Source organism: Hippocampus bargibanti, linkage group LG20, assembly GCF_051943395.1.
Source record: "Hippocampus bargibanti isolate YZ-2025 linkage group LG20, ASM5194339v1, whole genome shotgun sequence".
Taxonomy (NCBI): Eukaryota; Metazoa; Chordata; class Actinopteri; order Syngnathiformes; family Syngnathidae; genus Hippocampus; species Hippocampus bargibanti.
In genome coordinates, this window is record NC_142753.1 from 10613218 (window position 1) to 10630052 (window position 16835).

General features: G+C 38.8%; 1 protein-coding gene and 2 long non-coding RNA genes across 5 annotated transcripts in view; 1 reads left to right on the top strand and 2 right to left on the bottom strand.

The window, feature by feature from the left end:
- LOC148883139 (uncharacterized) overlaps positions 1-16835 on the bottom strand; it is a 253706-nt gene that overhangs the window by 147506 nt on the left and 89365 nt on the right. The window lies entirely within an intron of this gene.
- Positions 1-16835, top strand: part of elmo1 (engulfment and cell motility 1 (ced-12 homolog, C. elegans)) — a 43948-nt gene that overhangs the window by 25989 nt on the left and 1124 nt on the right. For all 3 annotated transcript variants that reach the window (XM_089023421.1, XM_089023423.1, XM_089023422.1), the window contains 13 exons: positions 378-529; positions 1388-1466; positions 3817-3867; positions 3950-4072; positions 4340-4468; positions 5618-5722; positions 5837-5945; positions 8065-8201; positions 12085-12248; positions 15058-15170; positions 16331-16438; positions 16534-16616; positions 16686-16763. In XM_089023421.1, the coding sequence (XP_088879547.1) occupies positions 378-529; positions 1388-1466; positions 3817-3867; positions 3950-4072; positions 4340-4468; positions 5618-5722; positions 5837-5945; positions 8065-8201; positions 12085-12248; positions 15058-15170; positions 16331-16438; positions 16534-16616; positions 16686-16763 (1431 nt within the window). The remainder of the gene's footprint in view (positions 1-377; positions 530-1387; positions 1467-3816; positions 3868-3949; positions 4073-4339; positions 4469-5617; positions 5723-5836; positions 5946-8064; positions 8202-12084; positions 12249-15057; positions 15171-16330; positions 16439-16533; positions 16617-16685; positions 16764-16835) is intronic.
- On the bottom strand, positions 8284-15166 carry LOC148883149 (uncharacterized). The gene is made up of 3 exons (XR_016118636.1): positions 15027-15166; positions 8829-8934; positions 8284-8553 (listed from the first exon to the last, which is right to left on the bottom strand). It is a non-coding gene; the product is annotated as an uncharacterized LOC148883149 (long non-coding RNA).

Below are 16835 nucleotides of genomic sequence, written 5' to 3' on the forward strand. Positions count from 1 at the left end.
GTTTTTATTCTATCTCTGTTTTTATTCTTGCTGTAAGTAAATAATTATGTTTGGAGTTGTGTTTGTAAGGTTTATTATTGCTTAATAATGGGAATTGCGATCATTAATAAGTTGAGCAAAAGTAATACTCGATCATAATGTATATTTTTATCGCTGCGTACGGTCGATTGTGAAAGCATAATGTGCGCATGCGCGTTAAACTGCATTTCCGCTTGCGTTAGCGTTTTTTTTTAATTATTTCTAATAATGTACGGCGTACTGCAACTTTTAAACGGGAACTGTAATCGTTTATCAGGGCAGATATTAGCCAAGGTAATGACCTCCCCGCGTGGACTTTTGGCCGTAAAAGTGTGCGTGTGGTTATTTTTGCCTTGCAGATCGCAGGCTATGTCAACAAGGCTGCCATGGATACGGCCGTGCTGCAGCGCTCGCTGGCCATCCTGGAATCCATGGTGCTTAATAGCCAAGACCTCTACCACAAGGTGGCGCAGGAGATCACCATCGGCCAGCTTATCCCGCACCTGCAAGGGTGAGAGCGCCTTCGAACGATTTTTGTTGCTTTTATAAGTGAAATGTGTTATTATTATTATTATTATTATTATTATTGTTGATGAGAAGGTTGTACAGATGACGACTGAAGAAACCTTCTCATCGATGGACCACTCCTGTACGACTGAGAGCTTACACAGACGTTGTTGTTATTATTATTATTGGTAGTGGTATTATTATTATTCGTAGTAGTAGTGTTATAAGTGTTAGTGTTGTAAGTATTGTTAGTGTTGTTATTGTTATGATTATTATTAGCATTATTAGCTATTATTTTGAGGTGAGTAATGACTATCTTTTTTTTTCTGGTACCTATTTTTTTCTTTTTTTTTTCTTATGTCAATGTGAGTCCATAAGCAATCTTTTTTATTTTTTATGTATTTTTTGGGGGAGGTTAATTTTCTTAAATGTCTTTATTTTAAATTCTGATGCCAATGCGAGTCGGTTTATCATCTTTTTTTTCGTGATGCTTGCTTTGTTCTTAAAAATAATAATAATACTAATAAGTATTATTATTATTATTATTATTATTATTATTATTATTATTATGCTAGTCCATCTTTCTATTTTATGTATATACAGTATTTATTTCTTCATTCTTGTAATGTAAAAAGCCAAAAAGAAACACACCCAAAATAACACATTTGCCGGTGGGGGATTGGGACAGATCCTTGTCACCAATAGTATCCATGAAAAATTAACCCTCGGAAACCCATTTGTAAAAGTACATAGGCGCATTTGCCATTGGCAGATTTACTTTGTTTTTAAAATGATTTCTTTTCTTTTTCCTCTAATGGGAGTGTAACGTTGGCAATCTGTGTGTGTGTGTGTGTGCTTCCAGGACAGATCAGGACATCCAGACATACACCATCGCCGTCATCAATGCGCTCTTCCTCAAAGCTCCCGAGGAAAGGAGACAAGTAAGAACACTTGACTTGTCCTCCTCCTCCTCCCGCCTCACTTCCTTTTTCGCTTGCACTTTCGAACGTCCTCGTTGCATTAGCACCGTCCAGCCAGCTATGTGCTTGAATAATGAATGAACCCTCCAACATCACCAACTTCCTCCCATCCACATCTGCCAGAATGCTGCATTTAAATGACTTAAAGGACAACAGACGCCTCCGGCCAGACAAGTTGTGTCCATAATTTGTCATATCACTTCAAATGACTTCTACTGAGCGTATTTTACAAAGATTCCACCGCATATAGCTATATTTTACCTTTTAAGACTCGCGCTGAATATTCAGGAAGTCTTGTTTTTGAGTTGGTGACGAGTCCTCACCCTACGTCACTGAAGGAACGCCCCTGACCGAAAAAAGGACACATTGTAGCAGTCCTTCCATCACGTCAATGTATTTGGCTGTACTTGTTTGGTCTGAAAACGTCGTGTAGGACTAAAAAGAGGCAGAAGTGGGCGACAAAGCTCCGTGTAAGGAATTAATCAGCCTGTGGAAACGGGCTGATTAATTCCTTACACGGTTTTGTCGCCATTTTCTGCCTCCCTTGGGTGCGACATTTCCCACCCAGTTTGACTCAAAATGACACGGAATAAATTCTTTAATCGATTGCAAACATGTATGCTTTCTTCTTCAGAACTATTTGAATCATATTCATAACTGGATGAGTAACAAGAAAGCATATTCTCCGAATCTGAAGCTATTGTTTTGATTCTCCAGAGAGGCAAGACGTCGTGGCGTGACGTCACGAACAAGAGGGCGGGACCTTCTGAAAATGCCCAATTCGCAGCTCAATTTTTTTTGCAGATTTTGGACACTTTAAGTCATTTTTATTGGTGTTTTGCATTTGACTAAAAATATCATACTGCGTGTTTTGGGTATTTTAGATGCAATAAAACGTGTTTCTGTTGTCAGTTAGGAAACAAAAAAATGGTGTCGGTTGTCCTTTAACACTCTCAAAAAAACAAAAAACATTTGTATTTAATTTATTATTTCTGTATTTTTGTCTTCATCGTTTTGTCAACACCACCGTCACTCTCGCTCACTTTGTGGTGTGTTTGTTGTCTTTTTTTTGACTTTGTTTCCAACGCGCTAGTTTGATGAGCACGTTGTGGACATCCTAAATTGTCCGCTAACAGTAAGTGCACCGCACCACCATGAGATTTGCAGCCGTTGGTTGTCGTACCCCGAGTAGTAGCCTCATCCCGTACCAGACCTTTATTTTATTTAATTTTATGTAATTTGATTTTATTGTATTTTATGTTTAATTTAATTGTATGTTATTTTGTTGTTTTATTTTATTTTTGTTATTTTGTTCTTTTATTTTGTTTTTGTTATTTTGTTAGGTTTTATTTTATTTTTGTTATTTCATTTTATTGTATTTTATTTTATTTATGTTAGTTTGTTGTTTTATTTTAATGTTATTTCATTTTATCGTATTTTATTTTTGTTATTTTGTTATGCTTTATTTTATTTTTGTTATTTCATTTTATTGGATTTTATTTTTATGTTATTTCATTTTATTGCATTTTATTTTTGGTATTTTGTTATGTTTTATTTTATTTTTATGTTATTTCAGCCTTCATTTTATGATTCATAAAAATACAAAACTAAGAATAATTTTAGATTTTTTGGGGGGTGTTTTTTGTTAAAAGTAAATAGAGAAATATTTGGATTATTTTTTTAATAAGTCATATTTTTAGGGAGAGTAAAAAATCCCAGTTTGTAGGAAAATCCTTTTGTTAATATTTAAAAATAACATTTAAAAGCATTTTGAAGACAAATTGTCATATATAAGTTGTTTATTTGATTTATTACTATTTTTTTCTTTATGAGCTTAATTTCTCAGGGGGGTGTCTTTTTTTTCCAAGAAGACAAAACGTAACAAGAATTCTTTGAGGGGAAAAAAATGCACTTTTTGAGCAAAAATTGTCTCTATAAAAATGCATATGTTAGTTAAAAAAAAATAGAATTAAAAATACCAATAAACTGGAAAAAATATTTTCGTGTAAACAATATTTTAAATAGATTCAGAATAAGATTAATGACATATACATTACATTATAAAACATTACAAAATCAATTCTATGTTCTTAATTGTGTAGATCAATTTATTTATTTGTGGAAGCCCCCATTTTCTTCTTATTTGCGTTCTTTTCAACCTGATCCCGAGATGTGCCCCCCCTCTCCCCTTTCATTTTTATTCGTCTTTACTTTCTTGCTCTTCCTGGTCTCCGAATTTTATCATTCCAATATTTTCATTCAACAATGCTTTTATTTCTGTTTGCTGAATATTCCTTTTTTTGGTGTGCAGGAAATGGCCCACATTTTGGCCCAGAAGCAACTGCGCTCCATCATCCTCAGCGTAAGCCTTGACCTTCACATCCCACCATACTCGCCCCCCCCCCTCACCCCCGAGTTATGTTTTGATATTTCACTATTGTCAGAACGTGATCCGGAGCCCGATGCCCATCAACGACGAAATGGCGCACCAACTATACGTTCTGCAAGTTCTCACCTTCAACCTGCTGGAGGACCGCATGATGACCAAGATGGACCCCCAGGACCAGGTCAGCATTTCACTACCAGACCATGTGCACAAAACGTGTCTACTCCAGTGCCAGGGTTTTTGTCATTTTCACTCAGGACCCACAGTATATTGAGTTTTAGGACTACATAAACATTCAATACAGCGTTGGAAATCCTAGACTCTCTTCTTTCATCAGGGTTAATTCCTAAACGATATGGGTCTGGAGTTATATGAGCTTGAAATGGGGGTGTCTGTACAAAATAAAATAGATATTGATTTATATATGTTGTGGATATTTTTTTACCAGGCTCAGCGAGACATCATATTCGAGCTACGTCGGATTGCTTTTGACATGGACTGCGAGTCCAACAACGGCAGCAGCACAGAGAAACGGAAGTCCATGTACACGCGAGACTACAAGAAACTCGGATTCATCGTAAGCGTCTTGGACTTCCACTTCAACAACAGACATTTTTTTCTGGATGATTTTGAGAGTCGCAAATAGAAATATGGGTTTGGAGCTCAATGCTAATTAATACATGATGCTAAACCTCATAGACAGGTCATTTTATTCAAACAAAAAAAGAATAGCATTAATGTTGCTACATTGCATCCCCATTTTATTTATTTATTTGTGTATTTACTTACTGAAAATAATACTACATTTCATTTATAAGCACCTTTCAAAACTCTCAAGGTCACTTTACACTCAGAGGATCAGTTTTTCTGTGGGTGAGCAGCGGCAGCCACACGCGCCAGCGTTCACTCAACCTGGAATAACTCAAATAGATAGAAAGCTAGCTAGCTAATAGATAGCCAGCTATATATATAATAATAATAATAATAATAATAATAATAATAATACATTTCATTTATAAGCACCTTTCAAAACTCTCAAGGTCACTTTACAGTCACAGGATAAGTTTTTTTTTTCTAGCTAAATAGCTAGCTCGACAGCCAGCTAGCTAGCTATCATATATTATTTTATTATAGTTATATATAGCTAGATATCTAGATAGCTAATAGCTAGCTAGCTCGATAGCCAGTTTATTGACTTATTGACCATTACCTTATTCGGCAGCGTTCACTCAACCCGGAATAAGTCAAGTAGATAAAAAGCTCGCTAGCTAATAGACAGCCAGCTAAATAGCTAATAAATAGCTAGCTCGACAGCCAGATAGCTAGCTAGCTAGCTAGCTATCATGTATTATACCTAATAGATTTCTAGCTAGATAGCTAGCCAGCTCGCTAGCTAGGTAGCCTGCTAGATATCTAGATAGCTAATAGATAGCTAGCTTGATAGCCAGTTTATTTAATTTCTTATTTACCATTACCTTATTTGAATAACTCAAATAGATAGAAAGCTAGCTAATAGATAGCCAGCTATATAGCTAATAGATAGCTAGCTCGATAGCCAGCCAGCTAGCTATCATATATTATTATATTATAGCTAATAGATTGCTAGCTAGATAGCTAGCAAGCTCGCTAGCCAGCTAGATATCTAGATAGCTAATAGATAGCTAGCTCGAGAGCCAGTTTATTTACTTAGTCATTTACTTACTTATTTACTTACTCCTTCCCCCAGAACCACGTGAACCCGGCTGTGGATTTTACACAGATTCCACCCGGTATGCTAGCGCTGGACAACATGCTCTATTTTGCCAGGCACCATCAGGATGCCTACATCAGGGTCAGTCCGCCATTGGTGGCCATCTTTGTATAATATATATATATATGTATGTATATATATATTGTTTTTTTTTATTTAATAATATGATGTTAACTTCCTTTTTCGGTGCGCCAGATTGTTCTGGAAAACAGCAGTCGAGAAGACAAGCACGAGTGTCCGTTCGGGCGTAGCAGCATCGAACTCACCAAGATGCTCTGCGAGATCCTCAAAGTGGGCGAGCTGCGTAAGTCTCACATCTACACACACACACACACACACATTGGGTATCATATTATCATATATTGATATTTTTTTTTAAATCTTGTCATGCATACAACCGAAATCTGGCAGTATCGTGATACTTTACCGCCAAATATCATGATACTGTATCGTATGTCTAGATTTATTTTTTATCTAATCATACATCCAACCGAAATATGGCAGTATCGTGATACTTTATAGCCAAATATCATGGCGTGTCTGTATTGTGTATGTATATATATATATATATATATATATATATATATATATATATATTTTTTTTTTAATCTTTTCATACGTACAACCGAAATGTGGCTGTATCGTGATACAGGTTGAGTGAACGCTGGCGCATGTGGCTGCCGCTGCTCACCCCCAGAAAAGAAATATCCTGTGACTGCAAAGTGTCCTTGAGAGTTTTGAAAGGCGCTTATAAATGAAATGTATTCTTCTTCTTGGTGTTATTCTTCTTGTTGTTGTTCCTGTTCTTGTTGTTCCTGTTCTTGTTGTTCTTCTTCTTGTTCTTCATTATTATTGTTGTTGTTATTATTATTATTATTGTGATTGATGTTGTTGTTATTATTATTATTATTATTAATTTTTTTGGGGGGGTGTTTCATTCCACCAGACGCAAACCCCACCCCCAATCCTCCAAGAGTGAAAAAATAACTTTCAATTTTGCTGTCAATTTTTTTTCATAATTTTTTTTGAAAAGTTCATGTCTGATTTCCTCATTGGACTCTGACTCATGTTGACATTGTTTCATTTTAGTTTTTAACAAGCTCAAGTTAGTCTCTCATATCAGATGGTCTTTTTTTTCCCTCCAACTTGCTGGCAGAATGATTATTTATTGATATATTTATTTATGTATCCCTTCTCCATCTGCCGGGGGGGGGGCGATCCCGGCTCTCCATCTGCTACGCTGGCGCTGCGTAGCTCTCTCGCAGAAACTTTTAAAGAATCTCCATTCTCTTATAATAATAATAATAATAATAATAACAATAATAATAATTATTATTATTAGAATGAAAAACTTGTGAGGACCGGCCAAAATGTCCTCACTACGTATGGTATAAAACGTTAGTGGTCCTCACAAGACTAGTCATACAAACACACATTTGTAAATTTCCCCATTGTGGGATGAATAAAGGTTTTCTGATTCTGACACACACACACGCACACACACAGAGCGCGACTGGACTATAAAATGGTGTTGACGTTGCTTGCTTCACACACACACACACACACACACACACACACACACACACACACACTTTCCCCTTGTCACAACCGGGCATGAGGCTAGCAATTAAAGTGAGGATGACATCTTTCATGGTGTATTCATCATGTGGCTTTTCTACAAGGTGACTCTCTTTTTACATGTACACGTGTCCGCCCCACACACACACACACACACACACACACACACACACACACACACACACACACACACACACACTGTGGCAGATGTCAGGGGTGGCGCTGTGCCCGTTGAAGTCACCCGCCCATCCCCCTACTTGCGCTCGTGCAGGCTTCATTTGCATGATGTCCACCCCACTAACAAGCTGACATCATACATTTTATTGGCCCAGAGGCAACACGCGAGCATAAAAATAGACTTCCACTCAGAGGACAGCGGCGACCCGCTGACCTCCGCCAAGGCACGCACGTTTGAAATTTATACATAATCCATAATTTTATATATATATATATATATATAAATTTTCCGGGTTGAGTGAACGCTGACGCAATATATACAGAAAGGTAGCAATATCTATGAGTATATTATTTATCTTCTGTGAAGAGTATTATGAATATTATCATGTATTATATTGAAACAATCAACTTTTTTTAACCATTGAACTCCATACGGTTTTTGCTTGTTAGTTTTTTTATGAAAGAACATAATTTTCGAGTGGCGTTTTGTGTTTTCAAACAAAATAAGTTACAAAAATGCATCTAAAAGGAACGGATTAATGGCATTTGCATTCATTTCAGTGGGTAAAGATGATTTTTTTTTTTTTTAGACCTGAACGTTTTGACACCTGAAATTGTGAGCAGTCGTTCCTCGGGTAAACGTGTGTGCCTAATGTGTGTGCTTGTAGCGGGCGAAAACTGTCACGACTTTCACCCCATGTTCTTCACGCACGACCGTTCATTCGAGGAGTTCTTCTGCATCTGCATTCAACTTCTCAACAAGACCTGGAAGGAGATGCGGGCCACCAGTGAAGACTTCAACAAGGTGAGTCGACTCGTCCAGTAGAGATGATTAATTGTGGGATTTTTTTTGGGGGGGAAATCAGCCCCCTTGAAGCCAGTTTTACTGTGAAATTGTATTTTGGTAGACATGCCCATCATGAGTAGACCCACAAAAAAAAGTCAGCCATTTTGGTTTGAAGCATGCATCCTGGCTTGGTGGAATCCTGCAATGTTTTTATTTTTAATCCGAACTTCAACTCACCCGCGAAATCTATCCCGCCAAAAAAAAAAAAAAGGGAAAGAACCAAGTCTGCTATTTTGGTTCTGAGCAACCATTTTGGTTGGATATCATATTTTTCTTCCCCTTTCATCTTGAACTTCTTCAAACAAGTCACCTGCAAAAACAATATAGTGATACCTTGGCTTACGAACTTAATTGGTTCCCAGACAGTGTGTGTAAGGTGAAAAGTGTGTATCCCAAAAATTAATTTCCCATAGGAAACCATTAAAATGAGAATAATTCGTTTCCAGGTACCCATAAAACATAATTTTCTAATTTTCTAAGCCTCAAAACTACACAAAATATGCATTATTTTATGTAGGATAAATGTGCTATGGTATTATAATTAAAGAAATAAACTGTACTGTATAATAAAGTCGTTTTACTTACCTTTGTGATGGTCGTTGATGGCTTGATGGAATGGAGTGGCCGGTTTCATCAGCATTAAACACTTGATAAGGTAGCTTTCTTCTTTCACCGTCTTGAGGAATGATCCCTAAATGTAACGTTTGTAAACCGAAAAGTGTGTAAGCCAAGGGGTTCGTAAACCGAGGTATCACTGTATGAAGCAACCAAAAAAAAAAAAAGTCCCAAGAACCCGAACCCAAAAACATACTGGAAACCTAGTTGTTTTGATGAGAAGCGATTGTTTTGAGACCGATTGGCCATTGTCGATTGTGTGTCAGTTCACGATTGTATTTGCTTTCATTAACCCCCCAAAAAAAATCAACCAAATTAGGATTTTAACCCTTTCAGGTACGGATGGCTTCTCATCTGATCTGGTTGCATATTATCATTATCGCTGCGTGCGAGGGTGTATGCAAACAAATTGCCTTTAAAAATCCGACAATCACGCTTTTCAACGACGGCAAAATGCTAACAAGCAAGCGGCAAGCAACCACGGCGGTTGCCATAGCGACCGTCCTCCAAAGACGGTACTTGATGCTATTTGAGCTAGCGCGCTGCGTCGTATTGTCATCGTGCTTTTTTTTTTCCTCCCCTCCCTTTTATGATGTAGTGCCCCCCCCCCCCCCTCCCACCCATCACACACACGTGATCCCCTACCCGCATCCCGATTGGGCGCGCGGGGCGGTGGCGTGCGTCCAATCGGAGCTCTTAAAACCGTAAGATCAACATAAAGCTCCGAGAGAAAGAGCGAGGGGAAGGGGAAACAAGACAGGCAGGTACGGCGCTAAGAATTTTCCCTCGCCACAAGGAGGACTTGAGGTGGGCAGGGGGAGGCAAGAGGGGGGGGGGTGCGCGCGCCAGGGAAGAAAACATTGACGGAGACAAAAAAAAACAAAAAAAAACAGGAGCTACATTGGCCTTCCGTGACTCGCGCTCGCCGCCGTCAATCGCCATCAGATAGACGGCCATCTGCCTCCCCTTCCCACACCCACATCCCTCCCTCCCCCCCCCCCCCATTTTCCTCATCCTCTCGGTCCGCCGGAGCCGCGACGCAGGATTCAGGATTCGGCCGCACGCGGGTAACCATGGAGCGGACATGTAAGTAGAAAGCGTGTTGAGAGGAAGGGTCGCATGGGGGGGGTGGGGGCAAAAGGAGCACTTGTGTTACCTGGAGGAAAGATGGAGGATGGTCACGCCGGCGACCCATATTGTGAAATAATCCACACTGTGTGTGTGTGTGTGTGTGTGTATTAAAAAAAAGGGCACAGGCGGGGGTCTTTATGAATGGGATTAAGACACACACACACACACGTTTGTCACCTCAGGAATCGTACGTCGCTGGACCCCCCCCCCTTCCCCCAACTGATGTCTTGATCCAAAGGGGCAGCAGGTCAACGTGGGCTTAGCGTGATCCCACAGCGCCGCCGCCGCCGACGATTCAAGACTTTCTATTTCCCAGCATGCTCTGTGCCCAAAGCTAAATCGCCCAAAATGTGCCTTTTTTTTTGTCCAACCAAGTGTAGTGATTTTTTTTTTTTTTTTTTGGGGTGTTTTTGGGGAGATGGACACCCCTCTGATTCTATTCTGGGGATGTTTTGTTGTCCTTAAATGGTTGCTGCTTTGAATAGTTTTCAGCAGATGAGCAAAAAAATATTGGTCACCACATCCTGGACTGATTCGAACTCATTCGCTGCCATTCCATTTTTTTTTTTTTTCTTGCGTGGGTGCCGATAAAGCGCTGGTCAGACCTCTGGCTATGTTTTATCCCTTCCACCAGGGGGCAATATTTGCCTTTTGTCCATGTTAGCGCTTTTGTTACAGCTTCAGCTGTTGTTGAAGCGCTATATAAATCATTATGTATTGTATTTTGTACATCCGCCCTCATTTCAAGCTCAGGTAACTCCAGACCCATATAACTTAGGAATTAACTCTTTTTTTTTTTTCCAGATAAAATTGAATTTTGATGTAGTCCTAAAACTCAATATTCTGTGGGTCCGGCAATTTGAGGGGAAAATGACCAAAATCCTGGCACTGGAGTGGACACTTTTTTTAGCAATGAATGATTTAAGGTGACACACGCCAAAACACGTTACAATTGTGTTTACGATCTCCATGTTTTACCACGGTGTAGTAGCGCAACACCCACCCACCACTGTGCTCCACCATCGACCCCCTCCCCCACACACCCCCTTTTTGACTGTGGTTCACTCTGAGCCTCTTTTGTTTCTTCCTCTTTTCGGCTTCTGTAGACCCAGCCCACCTACCCCCCTTTTATCCCACCTGCCCCGCCGCCCCCTTTTTTTTGGTGTATTTTGCTTTCAGACATCTTATTTTTATCATCTCGCTTCACCTCCCACTCCTTCCACTGAGCTTCTCTCTCTTGCTACTTGATGTGTGTGTCTTATCGTTCTACTCAAGAGGGTTGCCGTGCGCCTCAGGCTTTTTTTTTTTTAAAGCCCTTGTGTGTTCATTACGTGCGAATGGAAGTGGCCTACGCTAATATTGAAACACGCTTGACTGACCCGAGATCATTCTCCATTAGCATGAGCAGCAGCCGACAACATTTTCCTCTTGATTCCATTTGCATGCATCAACAACCGCGATACGGCTCAGCCTTATCCTTCATTTTAGTGATGTGTGTATTCAGTGTGACGTTTAGGGGTGTGGGGGTTGGTCAGGCTTTTTCCTGCCCCCATTTTATTGTACAGTGATACATACGTTGGTTTACGAACCCATTGGCTTACGAACTTTTCGGTTTATGAAAATTTTACCTACGTAAGGCTACGTTCCTCATCAAGTGTTTAATGCTGATGAAAGCGGCCACTCCATTCCATCAAACCATCAACGACCATCACAAAGGTAAATAAAACGACTTTATTATACAGTACAGTTTATTTCTTTAATTATAACACCATAGCACATTTATTATACATAAAATAAGGTATATTTTGTGTAGTTTTAAGGCTTAGAAAATTAGAAAGTAATGGATAGAAATTGTTTTATGAGGACCTGGGAACGGATTATTCTCATTTTAATGGTTTCCTATGGGAAATTTTTTTTGGGGATACACACTTTTCGCCTTACACACTCTGTCTGGGAACCAATTAAGTTCGTAAGCCAATGTATGACTCTAGCTGATATTTAACCCTATTAACAGTGGACAGCGAGTCATGCTATCACTTACCCGATTACAAATTGACCCCCGACCCCACCCGTTCCGTCTTTTCCTGTGACGCAGGTCATGCAGGTGGTGCGAGAGCAGATCATGAGAGCTTTGACGCTGAAGCCTAACTCGCTGGACCAGTTCAAGAGCCGCCTGCAGAACCTGAGCTACGCTGAAATTCTCAAGATACGACAGTCGGAGAGGATGAATCAGGAGGACTTCCAGTCCCGACCCATCCTGTGAGTCAGCCAATCACAGGATACGTGTGTGTGTGTGTGTGTGTGTGTGTGTGTGTGTGTGTATCACTTGCGTTCAATTCTATTTTTAGTGGTAGTCTCATAAACCTGTATTAAATAAATAAATATATAACTAAAAAGATAAATAGAAGCTAAATAAATAGAAACAATGCAAAATAAATAGAAAACTGCTCAATAAATAAAAGAATAAATATATACATAATAAATAGATGGATAAATAAATATATGGATAGATAAATAAATACATATGTAAATAGATGAATAAATACAAAAAAGGCTATATAAGTAGAAAATGTTTAAATAAATAGAAAGGGGTTAAATAAATAAAAGAATAAATACACACACAGACAAATAGATGAATAAATAAATAGATAAATAAAAAACAAATAAATAAATAAATTGGAAAAGGCTATATGAATAGAAAAGGGTTAAATAAATAGAAAGGGGTTAAATAAATAAAAGAATAAATAAATACACACATAAATAAATAAAAGAATAAATACACACATACATAGACAAATAGATGAATAAATAAATTAATAAATAAAACAAATGAATAGATAAATAAATAAATAGAAAAATGATAAATAATAGAAATAGAAATAATAGAAAGAAAAATGATAAATAAAAGAATAAATAAATACACACAAATAAATATTGGAACCGGAGGAAACTTTGGCATCATACGATGTGACTTCTCTCTTTACATCTGTCCCAACCCCAGCAGCAGTCTCAGTGGTGAGGACGAGGCTGCTGGCGGATGTTTTCTCTGCATGAAAGAACCAAACTGAAACCGGATCACATCTGCCAATTATTAGAAATCTGCCTTAATACTACGTATTTTCAATTTCGGGAAAAATTTTATAAACAAATCCATGGTTGTGCTATGGGCTCACCAGTTTCACCCATAGTGGCTAATCTTTACATGGAAGAGATGGAGAAACAGGCCCTCACATCCTTCCCAGGGACAAAACCTCGACACTGGTTTAGATATGTGGACGATACTTTTGTCATAATTAAGAAACAAGAAATTCAATCCTTCACAGATCATCTCAACTCTGTAGACTTCAACATTAAATTTACTCGTGAGGACATTCAAGAGAACCAACTAGCCTTCTTGGATTGTAAAGTAATTATAAAAGAGGACAGAGCGCTAAAAACAGAAGTCTTTAGGAAGGCTACGCACACTGACCAATACTTACTTTTTGACTCTAACCACCCTTTACAACATAAACTAGGAGTTATCAGAACCCTCCAGCATAGGGCTAAACTAATACCAACTAGCACTGAAGGTAGAGAAAAGGAGTCAAAACATATCAGGAGAGCACTCACTAACTGTGGGTACCCTCAGTGGTCATTCAACAAATGTCAGAAAGAAAGAATAGCGAACGAAACCAATAATTCTCAAGATTCTAAAAGGAGAGGAGTAGCAGTACCGTACATTGCAGGAGTTTCTGAAAAATTACAAAGAGTCCTTTGGCAACATAAAATTCCTACTTATTTCAAACCGATAAACACGTTAAGGCAAAAATTAGTGCATCCAAAAGATAGGCTACCAAATGAAAAACAAAGTAATGTAGTTTATTCCATACATTGTAAGAATGAAAATTGTAAAGAGCAGTACATTGGGGAGACTCAACAAATTCTCAAAAAAAGACTTTATCAACATCGCAGGGATAATACTAGTGGGCCTCAATCGGCAGTACATTTGCACCTAAAAGCTACTAACCACTCATTTGACGACAATGAGGTTAAAATCTTAGCGAAAGAACATAGATGGTTTGAAAGGGGGGTAAAAGAGGCGATTCTTATAAAACAACAAAATCCTTCATTAAACCGGTCGGGTGGTGTGAGGTTCAATTTGGATCGTTCATACAATAGCCTGCTCAGGCAAAACAGGTTAGGCAACTTTCGCAATGCTGATGAGGGTCGTTATGCTGATGAGGTGATACCGGGGGGAGTGGGTGTAATAGGCCAATCGTTAGTCAGGAATGTAGGAACAATCAGTGGTGCCACAGGGGGGGGTCCCGCGCCCCCCCCAACCTGAGAGTAGGGACCTATCATAGCTGTGTCCGGCGCCACTAGGTCTGGACATTAGGGATATATAAATGGGGCCGATACGACCAGTCAGACTTTAGTTCGCTGACGAAGTCTCTTGGATAGGAGGCGAAACGTCCGAAACCTTCACTTTTGTACAGATGACGGCTGAAGAAACCTTCTCATCGATGGACCACTCCTGTACGACTGAGACCTTACACAGACACACAAATAAAAGATAAATAAATAGAAAAATGCTAAATAAAAAAAATATTAAATAAATACACACATAAATAAATAGATGGATGGATAGATAATTAAATAAATAAGAACTAAATAAATATAAAAAGGCTAAACAGAATAATGCAAAATAAATAAAATAATAAATAATTACTCATATAAATAAGTGAATAAATAAATAGATGGATATGTGGCTAGATAAATTAAAAAATAAATACATATGTAAATAGATAAATGAATGAATAAATAAAAGCTAAATAAATAGAAAGACTAAATAAATAGAAAAAGAATAAATAAATACACACATACATAAATAGATAAATAGATGGATAGATACATAAATAGAAAAAAATACTAAATCAATACACATATTAATGGATAATTATATTAATGAATGAATGAATGAATGAATGAATGAGGGGTTTCATTCAAACAAGATGTTATTTCTGCGTGAGCGTGTCCCCCTTGTGAAGGGATGCTAACCTGTTCCGCCGTCGACGTGTTGTTGGTGCAGGGAGCTGAGGGAGAAGATCCAGCCGGAGATTATGGAGCTTATCAAACAGCAGAGGCTCAACCGACTGTGCGAAGGGACGTGCTTCAGGAAGATCAGCAGTCGCAGGAGACAAGGTGAAATGCTAGCATGAGCTACTTTTAGCGAGCAGAAGCACGAAAGTAGTCGCATCCATGATCTCCCGGTTATCCACCGTGGGATTATGGAGTTGGCAGCTAATAAACATGTCGCATTTTGGACTATCATATGGATTTATATACGCAACAAATGCAGTTGCTAGCATGTTCCTCACCTGCTCCCTGTAGAGCAGTCACCAAAATTGTCTTTTCTTAGCCTGAACACCAAGCTATCACCCTCAAACATCATAGCGCTTCCTCACTCGGCTAACGCTCAACAAACGTTTGAAGTCACTTTTTTGTTGTTTGCGCTTAAAGGACAACCGACACCATTTTTTTGTTTCCTAACTGACATCAGAAAAACATTTTCGAGCATCTAAAATAACCAAAATACGCAGGCTGATATTTTTAGTCAAATGCAAAACACAAATAAAAATGAGTTTAAGTGTCCCAAAACTACTTCAAAATGACCTCGGAGATGGGAGTTTCAGAAGGTCCCGCCCCCTTAATTGTGACGTCACGCAAGGACGTCTTGTCTTGCTCTAGAATTTAAAAAATGGCTTCAGATTCGGAGAAGATGCTTTCTTGTGACTCATCCAGTTATGAATATGATTCAAATAGTTCTGAAGAGGAAAGCATAAATGTTTGCAATCGATTAAAGAAGTCCTTCCGTATCATTTTGAGGCGTCTGGACTCCAATGTAGCGTCCCAGAAAATGCACAAGATGGCGCACAAGCTCCGTTGGAAATGGGCTGATTTGTCTGCTGGGAATTTGTGTCAACTAGTATCAAATAGTAGTCTTGGTGCAACACACAACGATTCATCATCGCATTATTTATGAGTTTTCCTTCTAATTTCGCCATCAACACGGATCAACACGAAGTTTTCAGACCAAACAAAGTACCCGAAATGCATTATGTGTCGCTTTCTCGGTCAGGGGCGTTCCCTCCGTGACGTCAGGACTCGTCACCAACTCAAAAACAAGACTTCCTGAATATTCAGCGCGAGTCTTAAAACGTAAAATATAGCTATATGCGGTGGAATCTTTGTAAAATACGCTCAGTAGAAGTCATTTCAAGTGATTTTACAAATTATGGACACAACTTGTCCGGAGGCGTCGGTTGTCCTTGAAATAACTTTTATTTTTGTCGCACTACTAGACAAATTCTGGTACTGCCGATTGTCCCCCAACCACAAGGTCCTGCACTACGGGGACCTTGAAGAAAGTCCCCAAGGGGAGGTCCCTCACGACTCTCTTCAGGACAAACGTGAGCGTCCGCCATTTTGTCTTTGTAAACGGAATAAAACGTTAGCATTCAACGGCGTGTTTTTTTCTTTCTTTTTTTTTTTTTTTTGTCCGCAGTGCCCGTAGCGGATATCAAGGCGGTCATCACGGGAAAAGATTGTCCTCACATGAAGGAGAAGGGCGCTCTGAAGCAAAACAAGGTGTGCTAACGCTAACTACGTCGTTAGCATTGATTAGCATTTAATATTGTATTGTTCTATCTGTTTTAGGAGGTGCTGGAGTTAGCCTTCTCCATCTTATACGAGTCGGATGAGTATTTAAACTTTATTGCCCCAGATAAGCACGAGGTGAGATGATCCAAAATGTGGCTAAATGTTTATTAGCGTATCATCAATCAATCAATCAATCGTTTTAATTCC